This window comes from Ruditapes philippinarum, unplaced genomic scaffold (assembly GCF_026571515.1).
Source record: "Ruditapes philippinarum isolate M1 unplaced genomic scaffold, ASM2657151v2 ctg1446_1_1_1_1, whole genome shotgun sequence".
NCBI lineage: Eukaryota > Metazoa > Mollusca > Bivalvia > Venerida > Veneridae > Ruditapes > Ruditapes philippinarum.
In genome coordinates this window covers 111920-126726 of record NW_026855273.1, presented here as the reverse complement: position 1 = coordinate 126726, position 14807 = coordinate 111920, and the positions used below count along the sequence as shown (strand labels likewise).

The 14807-nt window shown below is 33.2% G+C and overlaps 1 protein-coding gene across 1 annotated transcript in view; it reads right to left on the bottom strand.

The window, feature by feature from the left end:
• Positions 1-15: 15 nt before the first annotated feature.
• The window catches only part of LOC132742718 (probable E3 ubiquitin-protein ligase HECTD4), a gene marked incomplete at its 3' end in the record, with an annotated part of 71229 nt that continues 56437 nt past the window's right edge, over positions 16-14807 (bottom strand). Inside the window, 13 exon segments of the mRNA XM_060731184.1 lie at positions 16-281; positions 1252-1309; positions 1311-1340; positions 4562-4656; positions 7749-7953; positions 8594-8641; positions 9512-9608; positions 10354-10674; positions 11107-11267; positions 11921-12186; positions 12759-13028; positions 13404-13671; positions 14255-14495. Coding sequence (XP_060587167.1) covers positions 16-281; positions 1252-1309; positions 1311-1340; positions 4562-4656; positions 7749-7953; positions 8594-8641; positions 9512-9608; positions 10354-10674; positions 11107-11267; positions 11921-12186; positions 12759-13028; positions 13404-13671; positions 14255-14495 — 2326 coding nt within the window.

Here is a 14807-nt window from a genome sequence, read left to right as displayed (position 1 = left end):
AAAAATTATCTTCACCTCCAATATCTCAAGTGGATCAAGAGTAATTTCCGGTGCAGCCTGGTCCGGTTTTCTCTTCGCTGTTGCATTCAAGATTCTATTCATCAAAGCGCACTTAGTGTCATAGAAAAGCAGTCCTCTTATTCTAGATAGCAGTGCTGATGTGCTCCTGTTGTAGGTCTGCCAAGGTCGCAGGTCGATCAGTGGCAGGAAAAATGTTTCTAGGGTGTTGTTCAGAGATTGCAGAAAAGCAAATCTCAGTCGTAAACTCTCAACGGGAACTCCTGAAACAGGAACCAGTTATTAAGTATTATGTGTAGAACTGAAAAGGTTACTTTTTACTAACTAATCATCAATGTACTGGTAATTTTCTGTAAATGAAGTATTTTAAATTTATACAAAAAGATCATAAATATATCAATTTGCAGTAAGTGGTTTCCTATAATATATCATATATAAAACAATTTGGTTTTGGAGATATATTTTACTATATGCAACAGTTTGGTGCTCCTTTTCTTCCTTAAAATAAACACATTCCGGTATCTTAATGGACTTGGGAAATAAATTTGTATTAGATAGAAGTAACAAACCATAGTTAAGTGCAAAACATTACAACTTCCATAACAAGCAAAGATTTAAGGGTAAAGAGATAAATTAACTTTATTTCATTCTTAATAAAGTGTCAGAGTCAGAGAATACTTACAAAAATAAAAATACTTTAAAATTGTGCTTGAGAATTGTTTTTTTTTAGATTCTTTTAAGTTTTCAATAAACTTAGATAAAATCAATATTCTATTCATATCTTTAAGACTTTATAAAGAAACTTTCTGACATTATAATAAGCACCAGTTGATTGAAAACATAGCCAGCCCTCAAACCATATAGTGTGTGGGATAGCAGGGGAATTGTGCCAAGTTTTGACTTTTTTAAGACTGTCCCTGCACTACCTAGTCAATGCAGTAGCAGGGTATGTGTGTCAGCCAACTTTGAAGAGCAGGTGCATTTACCAGCTGCAAGGCCCTGTAGAAAAGGGACTTTTACCGGGATGTGGAAAATAAAGGTCATAGTTTCCCTTCTTTTCAAACTAGGTGAAGGAGAAGGCCATTAATAGGAGTTTGAAAATCAAAATCATAGTTTCTGTGCTATTCCACAAAGGTGAAGGTCCTGTAGTTTAACAATTGACTGGTACATTATATAGCTATTTTATTATAAATAAACAAAAAAGTATTAAGGGTTAGCTTATTAACACTATACCTTGCAGACAAGAATATTTTTCACTTGAAAGTTCTACCGCAGAAATTCTAATCTCATGAAGGATGTATCGTGGCTGGTGTGACTGCTAACTTCACGACAGAATGAGTTTACAAACTGTGTCAGAGCTGCGTCATGTGGGGGGCGTAAACGGTCTCCACTGTCCTGGCCATTTGCTGAGCTTGAAATGTTGTCAAGAACAGTGCAGATCTAAAATGATTGACATGTGATTTAATTCATTTGGTTATGTGATTTAATGTCATTTATCAGCCATATCTTTTAATACAATCATTTAAACCTAACAAAGTCAACTTCAATTCTTTACTTCACTATTTTTCAAAGCACCCAAATTCACAAATGTAATGTATCGGAAATAACATGCTACAAGCAGTCTCTTTAAAGTGTATTGAGCTATTATTTTATATCTGCCATCTGAGTTCATAAGATTATGTTTGTATTTTGAAAAAAATCCAAAATACCTAAATGATAAAAAATATCTTTGTATTTTTCCTCGAAACATTCACAAAATCATTGCTAAACCATTAAAACAAGCCCTTCTTAAAACAGCATAATAATATTTTGTTCAGACACATTTTATTTGGTTTATATGTACAATATTCATGTGTGTTATGGTAAGTAAGAGCTGCAATCTTTGTAAATACTCTTTTTGGACAACATAATTTTACTGTATCACTTTGTAAAGACATATATTTTATTAGATATAAGCTTTACACCCATGATGATGGGCCATCACAAGCCAATATAAGAAGAAAACCGTCTAAACTAGTTATAAACTACTTATTTCATTTACCATTGCAGTCATATTTTATAAAATACAAACAACTTCATGAAATCTGGCAACAAGTCATTTAACAATTTCAAGATCTTTTATCCCAAAGTTGGGAAAATTGTATCTTTTTTCCTTAAGTTGCATCGAAAACCTTACTTGTCTTTCTTAATTCCCATGTTCCTTAGATCTACTAATCCCTGTAAAGCATATTTATGAGTATTAACAATATGTGTCATTAACTTCCTCATTATGATATTTTGATATATACAAATATCAAATCAAGAGAACTTATTATTTGACTTTTGGCATAGCCTTGTAAAAGAATGAACCAACAGCCTGCCCTTTACATGATTAATGCTCTACAAAAAAAAGCGTGCACTGTTGAGAATATAAACCGTTTTTCTAAACGAGTCAAAGTACCTTTCAAAGTGTATATCAAAACCACAGGCAAGTATTGCCCCCCAAAACGCCTCTCACATTTTGCAAACCGGGTTTGGGGCCTAAAATACTGTAAAAAAACCCTTAAACGTCAGAAAAGGTCGCTCTTTTTTTTTCTACCCCCAAGAATTAACTGAATAAAAATAAAAAAATATAAATTCTATTTATTTACATAAAACACAATTTTTTAAACAGCACCCCTCGTAAAATATTGAGCAGGCATTAAAAAACTAAAATACAGTGCTGGTAATATGATTTGGGACAAACAATTAAACTTGGTAGGAAAAACATTAGCCTGTAAATGACAATTAAAAATGACAAATTTTCTAAGAGAAAGAAATTCACAATAAAGTAAGAAACCAGGTTGATTTTTAATTTGGAACCCCCCACAACCTTTCCTGCAAAAACTACAAGATTAACAAGCTTTTCCTGAAATTTGCTTTGTATTAAATGAGTGAAGGAAAATATCTCAACAAGAATTGTAGGCCTTGGTCAGTCATCAAAAAATATAACTTGAAAATGCATGAGTTAGTTTTCAAGAATATAACCTCAAAATGATGCGGAAATAGGCACTAAAGGGAAATGTCCAAAAAGTGGTTCATGTGAACGATCTTTTGAATATCTTAATTCCATATGTAGTACCCACAGAACATGTATTTGTTTTTGCACAGTAATGGTCATATAGCTACTTTCAACTCATATTGGTTGAGGAAAATCTCAGGTACACCCCTGTGAATTTTTCTAAGAGAAAGAGGATACCTTAGTAGAATTATTGATAGCGGATAAGCTTTGTCAAATGAAAGTAATCCAAAAACCCACCCAAGGTGGTGAGGGACTTATGCTTCAAAGTTAACACCCTTTCCCCCCATTTGACCATGAAAAACCATTTAATAAAAACTTAATGGGGTTTAAAGAAAAACCCCTTGATTTACATCCCTTGACGGGTTTTGTCAGGGTCTTTTTCCTTTTCCTCTGATTTCCCAACATGCTCTACCCCTTTGTCTTTCCCCTTTTAATTTCCCCTACAAAAATTTTAAAACCCATTTTATATGAATTATTTTATATAATTTTAAATATTTAAAAAACAATCTGCGAATCCCCAAAAAAAGGACAGACTAAACATTTATGAACCTTGTTTTCCTCAGGCTTTTAACATTTTTTTTACCCCAAAATACAAATTTTAATTTAAACAAATCCCCAACTTTTTGTTAATAAAAAAATGCTTAAAAGGGAATTTTTTTAAAAATTTCCCCATTTTTTTTTCCCGAACAGCTTTTTTAAATTAGTTTTTTTAATTAACTAATCCAAAAACCCACAGTGTGGGTAAATCCCCTGTTGATATTACAATTAAAAGACTTTCAATTTGGATATATGTTAAAACTGAACATTGTAAACGGCAATATGGTGAACTTTTTTTAAACATTACCAGGTGGAGGGCCCAAGACCTCATTCCTCCTTTTATGCAAATTAAATTTTAGGGCCACAGGTGGGCAACCCTATATAAAACCAACTTAAAGCTTCTTTAGCCAGCTGGATAACTTTCACAATGAAAATAAACTCAAGTCCAAAGAATGAGATTCCAAAACCAATATCAGTGAGTGGCCCATGGCGATACACAGTCGCCCAACCTTAACCACAAAACAATCATTAAGTCTGATAAAAAATACCTTTGAAAATCATTAAACAAATACCTTTTAAAAAGCAAAATACAAGTTTGTCTCCAAATTTCAGATTAATATACTGAAACAAAAAAAGAAACTTTCTCCAAGTTTGAATGTAGATATGTTAGTACAGTTTTCAATCCTTTTGAAACTCGATTTTACGTTAATATAAACACATCGGGCTTTTATACGGGGATTAGCTGACCGATTTTGCAAACAAAAACGAGTTTTTACAAGCTACTACATGTATACAAGGGTGAGTATATCTAAAAAGTGGTACCCTTGAACAACTGGCAACATATTTTGCGAAAGTTTCTTTTTTGGCTTCAGTAATACATATAATAGAAATTTTTTTCTGATGGACAAGGATTTGTAAAAAGCTCAAAAGCCTAAACTATGAAATTTAGATGATAACAAGGTATACAAACTTTTCTGTAAAGTTGCCATCATTTTTTCTTTGGCGACTTTTCTGTGGTTTTCTACCTTTACCTCTACCTTGACGCTCAGTTTCCTGGAGATCTGAAATACGGAAATTTAAAACCGTTCTTATTCCAATATATGGCTTTCTTTGCATCAAAGGGACAAAATAACTTCAATCAAAGTAATATCAAATAAACTTACATTAATTATGAACAGTCACTAAACATACATAAATTATGAACAGTCTAAATTTTTTTTCATTTAAGTTTACTTGATTAAAGCTTAAAGGATTCTTTGAACCACTCTGGTGTATCTATTACTGGTATCAAATATGGAGTCATGGTTTTGAACCACTTTTTAGACTCAAACCTGTATTTAAAAATCTCCAGGTTCAAGCTGCACTGTGGACAATAGGACCACAGTTTCATTCGAAATGAGGCACAAGAAAATGTAGGACTGACAATGCTTTACAATGTTCTTTCTTTATGATTGTATAACCATAAAGGGGAAGGGCCCACAATAATGTTGTTAGAACTTTTGGCCCAACCCCTTTTTTTTATGTAACTTGATGATTTGGTAAAAAAATTGTAATTGTGTGAAATTTAAAAATAAATTTTATTAAACTTAAAAAAATAAACATTTCCCTTTCCCTTTGGGCGGGTTTGGTGAAAACCATCCCAAAAAATCTTTTCAAACCGTAAAAACCTGCTCGGGAAAATTTTTTTTGGGGGTCTTATTTTACGGGAAGAACGCCAAAAACAAATTTCTCCGGCTGGGGTTTTAAGATCTCCCCCTTAATGAGACAGATGTACCCTGTTTCCCCGCCCAAAAACCCTGGTACCCAAATGTTCGTTTAAACTATGAAACAACTGGTAAAAAAATTCATAAAAGCCACAAGCTTTTGGCCCCAAAAATCCCCAGATTTTTTTTTAAATCCGGGAAAAAATTTTAAACTGTAAAGTTTTTTCTAAAGGTTTATTCGACTGTTCTTCAAGCTATTAAGTTTGGTGCCACTGTTGTAATGGTTTGGAACTTCAATGGGGGTCGTCATGTTCTAGAGATGCCCCTTCGAACAATGCATTACTTTTGCTCAGGCTCTTTTTAATATTTTCAACTTTGGTTTTTTGACATTACAGACACAACAGCGTAACCATTTAGTTTTTTTTCTCTTTTGATCTCTTTCTTGAGCTCTGTTTTTGGTTACTATCTTGCACTTCTTCCTTTTTTAGCACCCATCCCTGAACATTTTTCAGACTCGTCTCTTTTCTTTGCTGCAATCTCCTTCACTTTGTTCACCTGTATCTTTCACTTGTTTTGTTTCAGTCTCACCACTGGCATCATCTTTTACCCACAACTTCTTTAACTTGAACTGTTTCTACAGTTGATATATGGTAAAAATATCTCACCCCAAAATTCCCCTCCCCATTTGTTTTTTAAAAAATTGATTTTAAAAAAGCCCCCCCTTTAAAACAAAGTCGGGTTCAAAAATTTGGGTTGGAAAAAACCCAGGATTATTACTAATTCGGGTGTGCTTTACAGTGTTAAAAAACCTAAATGAGAAATTCAGAAAAATTCATTTACAAAAGCTTTTAATCCCCTTTTTTTCTCATTAAAAAAAACATCGTAAATGTGTGATAAAAAATTTAAAAAAGCCCTATGAAACCATAAACTCCCCTTCCGGGTTTTGGCTATTTTAGAAAGCCTTTTCCCAAATTCCCTTTCCCAACCTTTTTTTTCCTTCTTTTTTAATTTCCCCTTTAAACAAAAACTTCTTTTTGAAAAAATTTTGAACCCTAAAGTTAATGGGGCCCAAACACTTGATAAACTTCTTGAGACACTAATAAACACAAACTAAAAAAGATGAGGCTAAGAGGGTAAACCCCGGTTCTACGGGCGTCGTTTTCCCAACTTGTTCTACAAAGCACGCCTCTCTTCGGTTGCATATCTTTTTCGTCGCGTTTTTGTTTTCATTTTCCCTTTCTTCTCCAAGTATTTTGGACAAAGTTGGGGGCGGGGAAAACCAATCTCAAGCTCAAACCCAAAATGTCCCCACCCTTTTAAATTACCATTTTGGTTTTGGGTTTAAAACTTCCCACTTGCTAGTTTTAAATTTCAAAGTAGAGAAAGGGGGAATTTTTAGAATTTCCCCTTTGGTTCTGACCCCCTTAAAACCAAATTTCCGCAAGTTAAAAAGTAAGAGTAATAAAATTTCAATAAAAAAAAATACTTTTTCAAAAAGTTTTTTATCTTCCCCAAGGGGCCCCCTTTTTTTCAACTTTTTCCATAAAAGTTTGAATAAATTTTTACGTTTAAAACTCGAAAAAAAATGGTTAACCAATAGATAATAAGTCAAATTGAAATGCCCCATAATGGCTGACCAAAAGGGATAAAAAGATAGGAAAAAAAAAAATTTGGCCCCCCCTTTGTGATTAAACCAAAAGGAATCAAATAAGCTCAAACCCAAAATCGGCCACAAAAATCACATTTCACACAAAGTTCTAAAATATACTTAAATTATAAAATATAATTTACACAAAATCATAACATTACTTAAAAAAATAAAACCTGTGCCAATAAGTGTTTTCCCTTCGTTTCCCCCATCCTTGTTCTGTTACCCCTCCCCCCCCCCCCCCCCCCTCGTAACAAAAATCCTTTAAAACTCCAAACTGTAATAACACCATGAATCCCGTTGTTCAATTCAAAAATGAGGCCTGCAGAAATGTACCGGGGTACCAAATTCCCTCCCTCACCTGTTGTTTAAATTCTTATAAAAACTTTTGCTATTTGGGGGGAAAATGTTTTTCCTTAAACTAAAAGCTAACTTCATTTCTCCACAGGTAAAAACAAAATTCTTTAAATTTCCATGGCAAAAAAACCGGGCCCGGGGGAAAATAAAAAAATTTTTCCCAAAAATTTCCCCAAAAAATTTCCTTTTTGATTTTTTCCCCAAAGGGAAATTTTTGGTTTTCCCGTTTTTAAAAGGGAAAATTTGGAGAAAAAAACGGAAAACCCCAGGGAATTGGGGTTCACCCTTCCTTTGGCGGGGGAGTTTTTTCGTCCCAACACCCCATAAATTTTCCCTGAAATTAAAAATTTCTCTATAAAGTAATTTGATAGAAAGAACTGAGGTGGTAAAGGTGAATGGTAGGGTTATCCCTGGGGGGGGAGACCCCCAATTTGATGTGAAAAACAGTCGCAGGGAATTATTGCCGGAGTGTACTGTTCAGCATGGTTACTGGTTGAGGATGTGTCCCGCGGGTAGCTGACCACTTCCTGTTTGGATACTTGACCAGTTTTCTTAATTCTCTGACCAGTGTAGCAATAGATCCGAGCCCATGGAGACTTGTACAAGGATGTTCTGAAAAGAAACAGAAAGGCCTCCATAAATCTTAAACTCTGCAACAGAGACACACAAATTTTTTTTCAAATTGTACTATAACATATCAAATTGTTATTTCTGACAAATTTAAATGCTTTAAAAAACCAATAGAAAAAAATGAATAGCAGATGCATATTATACAATACAACAATAAAATCTGAACTCGAAACCATTCAATATCATATTGTAATGCCCTCAAAATAAGGGAGATAAACAAGCAATAAACATTTTTTTTTATTCTTTCGTTTGTTTCATTTTACGCCTTTTCCAAACAGTATTTCAATCATATAGGCGAGCAATAAACATAGTATTTCAAGCAATACAAAAGTCCCCTACCGGTTAGAACCCCAGCAACATTCTGAAGGGCCAAGGCCATTCAATTATGTCATTGTGGAAGACAGAAAAATTTAATTTTGATTTTTATTGTCACAAGTTATTTAATTTTTCCCATCCCTAGAAAGGGAAAATTTGTTAAAAAAAATAATGAAAGACCAATTTTTCAGGATAATTACGTAAAACTAATTTTCAACTTTTTTTCTATTTTATATAAATTTTTGGAAAATTTTCCAAGTTCTTTATACAATTTTTTTTAGTTGTTTCGGATGGTTTTACAGGAGAAAAGGGAAGGGCTCCCCAGGGAAAATATATTTGTCTGACCTTACCCTGCCCTGAAAACTCTTCATAGGGAAACATCTCTGGTGCAGTCTAATAGATATATAGTAATTATATACAATATACTGATTGAAATAATAGTTTTTATAATGAAGGTATATGAACATATACATAAGTATGAAGACCCAAAAAAGACCTGACCTTAGTAAAGTTGTGTCATACTTTACTATTACCCCTTACTTTTTTTGTAATGTTAATTTCTTATAGGCCAATGGGAGTTATTCTTACTGTTAATTCAAGTGTACCATGTTCCTAAATATTTAGTACAGTACTTTTTCACAGTAAAAATATGAAAAATAAACACCTATAGAAACGTTGTCCCAATGAAAAATTTGTTTGGGGTACAAAAATACATAACACACAAAAATACATAACACATAGGTTTATGAGTTAACAGCAAAAATATCATCCGTCTAAAAAAAAAATGTTACACTCAGCTAAAGCTTCAAGTAACAGTATTTTCCTTGGGATGATATTTTTACATTTACTCACACACCTATGTGTAATTTATATATTATTGTCTTTAGTTTGTACATACAATGGATATCTAACAGTTTAAGTTGAGTTTATGTAATGGGCCACTCATCTGATAACCAGGAAGTAGATATGTCTACAAAGGTGCCAAATCCTCCTTGAAATACTGTAAAATAAGCAACTAGTCCTTTCTCTAACATTAGTAAGCTTCAACGATACTCTTTGACATTTATGATGATACATTCTTCATTTTCGTTACATTCGGTTGAGGTTTACTTTATGTTATGGTTCTTTTTTTCTAAAAAGTCAGAAAAAAATTCTTATAAGGACATTTAGCAAGTTTCCCATTATACTGGGGAGGAAGAACACGGATACCCATACCTATGCCATGTTAAAGTTAGAAAATCTATCATAAAATAATCATCTAACCTGCAGACATGTACAGATCTGGTTGGTCAATTCAAACAGATAATCTTCTCCTTGACCAGCTGCTCTTGCAATGGCTATGGCTAGCTCTTTCTTCAATCTTAAAGCAAGAAAAAAATGAAGATGTATTTGCTAAATAAAAAAATTTTGTTTTGTCTGACTTTCGCAGTAGATCTGATACATTGGAAAGCAGTTTTCTTGTTTTAGACATATTCATTCAAGCATGAATGTGAAACAAGTTTTTTCCTTTTTTAAAAAATTATCACTTATTACAATAAAGTCCTCTTACCACACATATCATATACAAAATTTACCTTTTTCAAACATATTTTTTACCTAATGACAGCCAGTAGCACTGACAGTATTCAGGTCTACTAGCAACTACCTGTTTGTTAGTTTGTTTGCTTTCTACTCCAATGTTAAAACTTTAAATTTTAACAATTCTGGTCATATTTCATGGGCCTGGCTTTCCTGGATAATTAACCAGATATTACCATTTTTCTCTATAAGTGATCCACAGCTAATGCCACATGAGTTTTGAATCAGCAATGACCCCAGGTTCCTCTTAGGAGCACAGCAAATTCCTGAAGTTTACTTGATAAAAAAGATCATATTATCACCTTAGTGCAGTAACGGGTAACTTGTTATTGCAATAAGGTGATGATATCCCACTTATCCAATATTTTAGGCATACAAAAGTAGAACAAGCAAATTAGATACCTTCCCACCAAAGGTCATCATTCCTAGAGGAAACTGAATATTAAAATGATAAACATCACAGCAAATTTACTATATTATGCTAACATTACTATATGATAACATATTATATTCAACATTAGACTTACCTGTCAACATTCTCATACATCAGATCTGATAGCGAACAACTGTGAGCAGCCAGGCAGTGTTTGGACGAGTCCGACAACACCAACGATTTCGCCTTAATAGTACCATGAGGCTGAGGTGCCTTTAACAACTCATTAGACAGCAGCTGAATGTTTTCAATATCCAGTTCCTGTAACAGGGCCGCGCTTGCTGCCATACCCGAGGCCAGACTAGGAGAGCAGGATATCACCTCCATAGCTGAAGAGTTGCAATGATCTATCAGCTTCAATAACGCAGTGCGGCAGTACATTCTTGCAACAGTTCTTTCTGATCTAATTAACTCCCTTAAAAAAGATTGAAAAGAATCATTGTGTATTTAATGTGAAGCTGACCATTTTAAACAAGGTTGTGTATGCATCATAAATTTCATATTCTTCACTCAATATGTGTTTGTAATCAAACAAATTACTGGTTGAACACAGTGACCTCAAACTCCCATAAAAAATAGAGGACCACCCATGGAAGTGTATTTATCCTAAATTTTGTAATTTTCATAACAATTTTATTGTATTCAGACAATATCTAGGTTTAAGTCTTGAAAAACATCTGATAAAATGGGAATTTATGCAATACAAATTAAAACTCTACCTTCTAATACTCTGTACATGAGCTTTGAAACATACATGTATTTCATTTATATAATTTGTAAAAAAAACTGTGACTACATGTATAGATTGGAAAACAAAATCATAGTGTTAGATATTTTCAATGCATACTTATGTATATTGACATTGCTGGTGTCAAGTATCTGGCCGCCGGTTATCGTAGATTTTCTCATACCCTGTGGTGGTCGTTCTAGCATATTTAACGGGTACCAGTATCTGACTAAAACACCTTCACTTCGCAGATAGGTCTCAACCTGGACTAGCTCGTTAGACTGAAAAATAAATCATATAGCTGATTAAATATTTAAAAACTAGCAGCTGTCAAGTAGTAGGTTTTGTTGTTTGTTTCGGATTAAATTTTATTATTGTGAGCCTCTTGTGAGCAAAATATTGTTTTATTTAACAAGTTCAATAAATTTAGTAATGAACCTACACAAATATAATATTCTTTTATTACACACCCAAAATAAAGACTGTTTAAAGTGCAAAAGAATAATTTTTCATTGACACGCCTATAGTATAAAGCTAACTTTACAATATGTATATATAACGCAAATGACATCACCTCAAAATATATGCATGGCCATGCAATATCATTTTTAAGGAATCACAAACTCAGCACGGGCATGTGATAAAAACAAATATGCAACAGACGTAAGACAATACAATGTGGGTTTACAGCTTATAAATTTTAAACATTAAGATTTACTTCAATTTGAATATTTTCAAAGGTTTGTTTTAATTGTTGAATTTTCAGGTATGATGCTCAAATATTTTAATAACTTTTATACATTTTATTCAATACAATACTTAGAAAAACGAATATATATAATTATATACCATGATTGTTTTGCTTTGTTCTATTATAATATACAAGTTCCATATATTTCAAAAGTATCAAAACAATGACTTTATCATATCTTACATTTTCTACATCAAGAACAGTTCCAGTGAGTCCGAATGTTTTTAACATAGATCGAACAGCAAACTTTGGTAGCACTGTGGCTCCACTAGCACTGCTACCTGTGGAGCCCCTGATCACAACCGTGGTACCCTTTCTGACACGATCGATCGTAAATTTGGCAAGATCTTCCTTTATGTCATCAATTGTTGGAAGGTGAAGGTCACGTGGCATGCCACCATTTTCTTCATACAAAAATTCAACCGTCTGTCGAGCAATGAAAGTCATACCTACATTAAATAATAATACTTATTACATACTTATAAATGAAACAATGAGAAATATGGATGATATAAAATCATATTTTTCATTTTTTAATATTTTCACTGTAAAATTTATTTTTCACCACAGTGAATCATATTTTCCATATTTCCACTGGTGTCTTGCCAGACTACTTTCTTCTAAATTCAACCAATACACAAAATTAAAGGGGAATTGTCATTCAAATTGTAATGTCAGAAAAGAGAAAAATGTACATATTAAATTGTAAATTCAAGTTTTTTTCTATATATACATGATTTTTTATCTTGTGGTATGAAATTATCATACTGAACTTGTGACTACCGTCATTCATGAACTATTTATTTTTTTACCACTCCATCACCTTTTATCATGATTTTTGTATTAAAACTTTTCTTTAAACAGACATGCTAAAGATGTTCAAAAATTTTATTATAAACAGTAACAAGAAATGTGTCCATAGGAAACAATACCATGACACTTCAAAGTTTGTCATTCTATGGTCACACAATGTGACAGTGAAACAATGTATATGCCTCCTACACAGCCATCAATTATTTACCTATTTGCAATGCCCCCTTAATCTGTTCTAAACCATCTTTCCTCTCAGCCTCATTCCTAAACCTCCTTCGGATCACCGGGAAAACTTTCTGTTCCCACGCCTTCACTAACAATGCATGATGGTCCTCGTTGTTGGATTCATCCTCATTGGACTCTTCGTCTGACAGCGTGTCCTGGGCCGGGAGTTGAGCCTTTGGGTCGGGCCCAGTTGTTATCATACTATCATAGGAGTGGAACAACTTGTAGAAGCGACAGTTATCTGGGTTGTATTCTACAACACAAAAGACCAAACATTTCTAAGATTTAACATCCAATATATGCATATAATTGATTCATTTTCAAACAGCATTTTATTTAAATGGGTTAATGATATGTTGACTTTTATTTTTTTAAAGCATTATGTTGTTACCTTGAAGACAAATTTTCAATACAATTTCTCATCTTTGACTATATAATTTTCATTTTCTCTACAAAAGTTAATTCATACTATAATATGTAGTATTGATTGTATATGTAATGTAAAATTTTATCTCTTTTTTTTGTTGGGAGGATGGGGGTTATTTTACGCTGCACCAACACTGTATAAAAATCTGATCTTGTATTACGACGAATAAAATATCTTTAATATGTTTAACAGAATCACTACCTTTTAGAGGCTTTGGAATTGGTACAGTTTTACACAATGGTCCAGCAGTTAGATTAAGTTCGTTAATCTCGCTAAGGTTACTGGGTGTAGAAGGGGCCGAAACTGCACCATCACTGTCAGAGTCCGACGTAGAGTGGAACGGTAAATGACCAAAACTTTCTCTTATTTCTCGTGTTAGATCATCAGCTTCGTCAGCGGCCTCTCTGTGTTGTTGACCTTCGGCAAAGGCATACGGCCTGGCACCAAAATTGGCCTTCACTCTTGTTGACTGAAATAAGAATATATACCTTTCCATAATATGATTCCTGTATTGTGATACTTGATTTAATCAGAATGCTGAATAAGAAAAAGAGTTATGTCATTGAATAAACCTTTGCTACCTATGGCTAACAAAACATAACTAAAATTGCTTATAATGACAAATTGTGACTTCAAAGACCTACATCCAGTGAAAGAATTTGGTATTTTTGAATACATTGATTTATTCAAAATCAATTTAACAAGTTTTAGGTAACTTTTTGTAAAATATCACCTAATAGTGCTTAAGATAAAATGAAAGACATTTAATATTTTAGTTTCTTTGAGGCCTACGAAAATACAAAACTTTTGCCAAGAGGCACAATCCTAAAATCATATTGTTCATTGTAGTTAAGAAACCTGGGCCACCCAATCATGCTGCAAGCATGTATATATGGAACTTGACAGTATTCAACCAAGTAGTTTCAGAGATCCTTAAACCACAACCAAGTTATTTTATCATTTCATAAATCATTTAGAGGGTATAAAATATAACAAAATGAAAACTAAAATTTAAGAAGCTCAAACAAAAAAATTAAAATATTTTATCATACCTTTTTCTGTATATGAACCACAGGATACATGGCACCTGCCACATCTTCTATCCATGGCTGAAGTTTCCTTCCATTAAAGGTGAAGTACACCTTGCCTTTAGGAGTTTCGCCCTGTACTGGAGAGTCGCTGGTTCTCTCCCAGCCTATACCAGCTATATCTCCGACACCGACCAAACAGTCCAGTCTGACACTACGCCACTGCAGTAAACTGGCTCCATTGTAATGGACTGCCTTACCATTACTGAAAATATCAGATTTTTGCCGATGTATGAATATAGTTTATATGATTCACAAAATACCTATTACCTAAAATTATATACACAGGAATAGAAATTAAAAATGTCAAAAACCTTAGAACCTTTAATGAAGCATTATTTTCATCAGTTTTGTATAAAACAGAAGGCTTTTAGGAGTTTCAAAATCTAGGAATTCAAGAAAAGTCCTGAATGTTCATCTGTGATTACATAACTCTAATCCTTTTAAAATTTGTATAAGGAACATGTCCTGCATTTCATTTGGGATTGTTCATTGTCAAGTAAATGGATTTTCAATA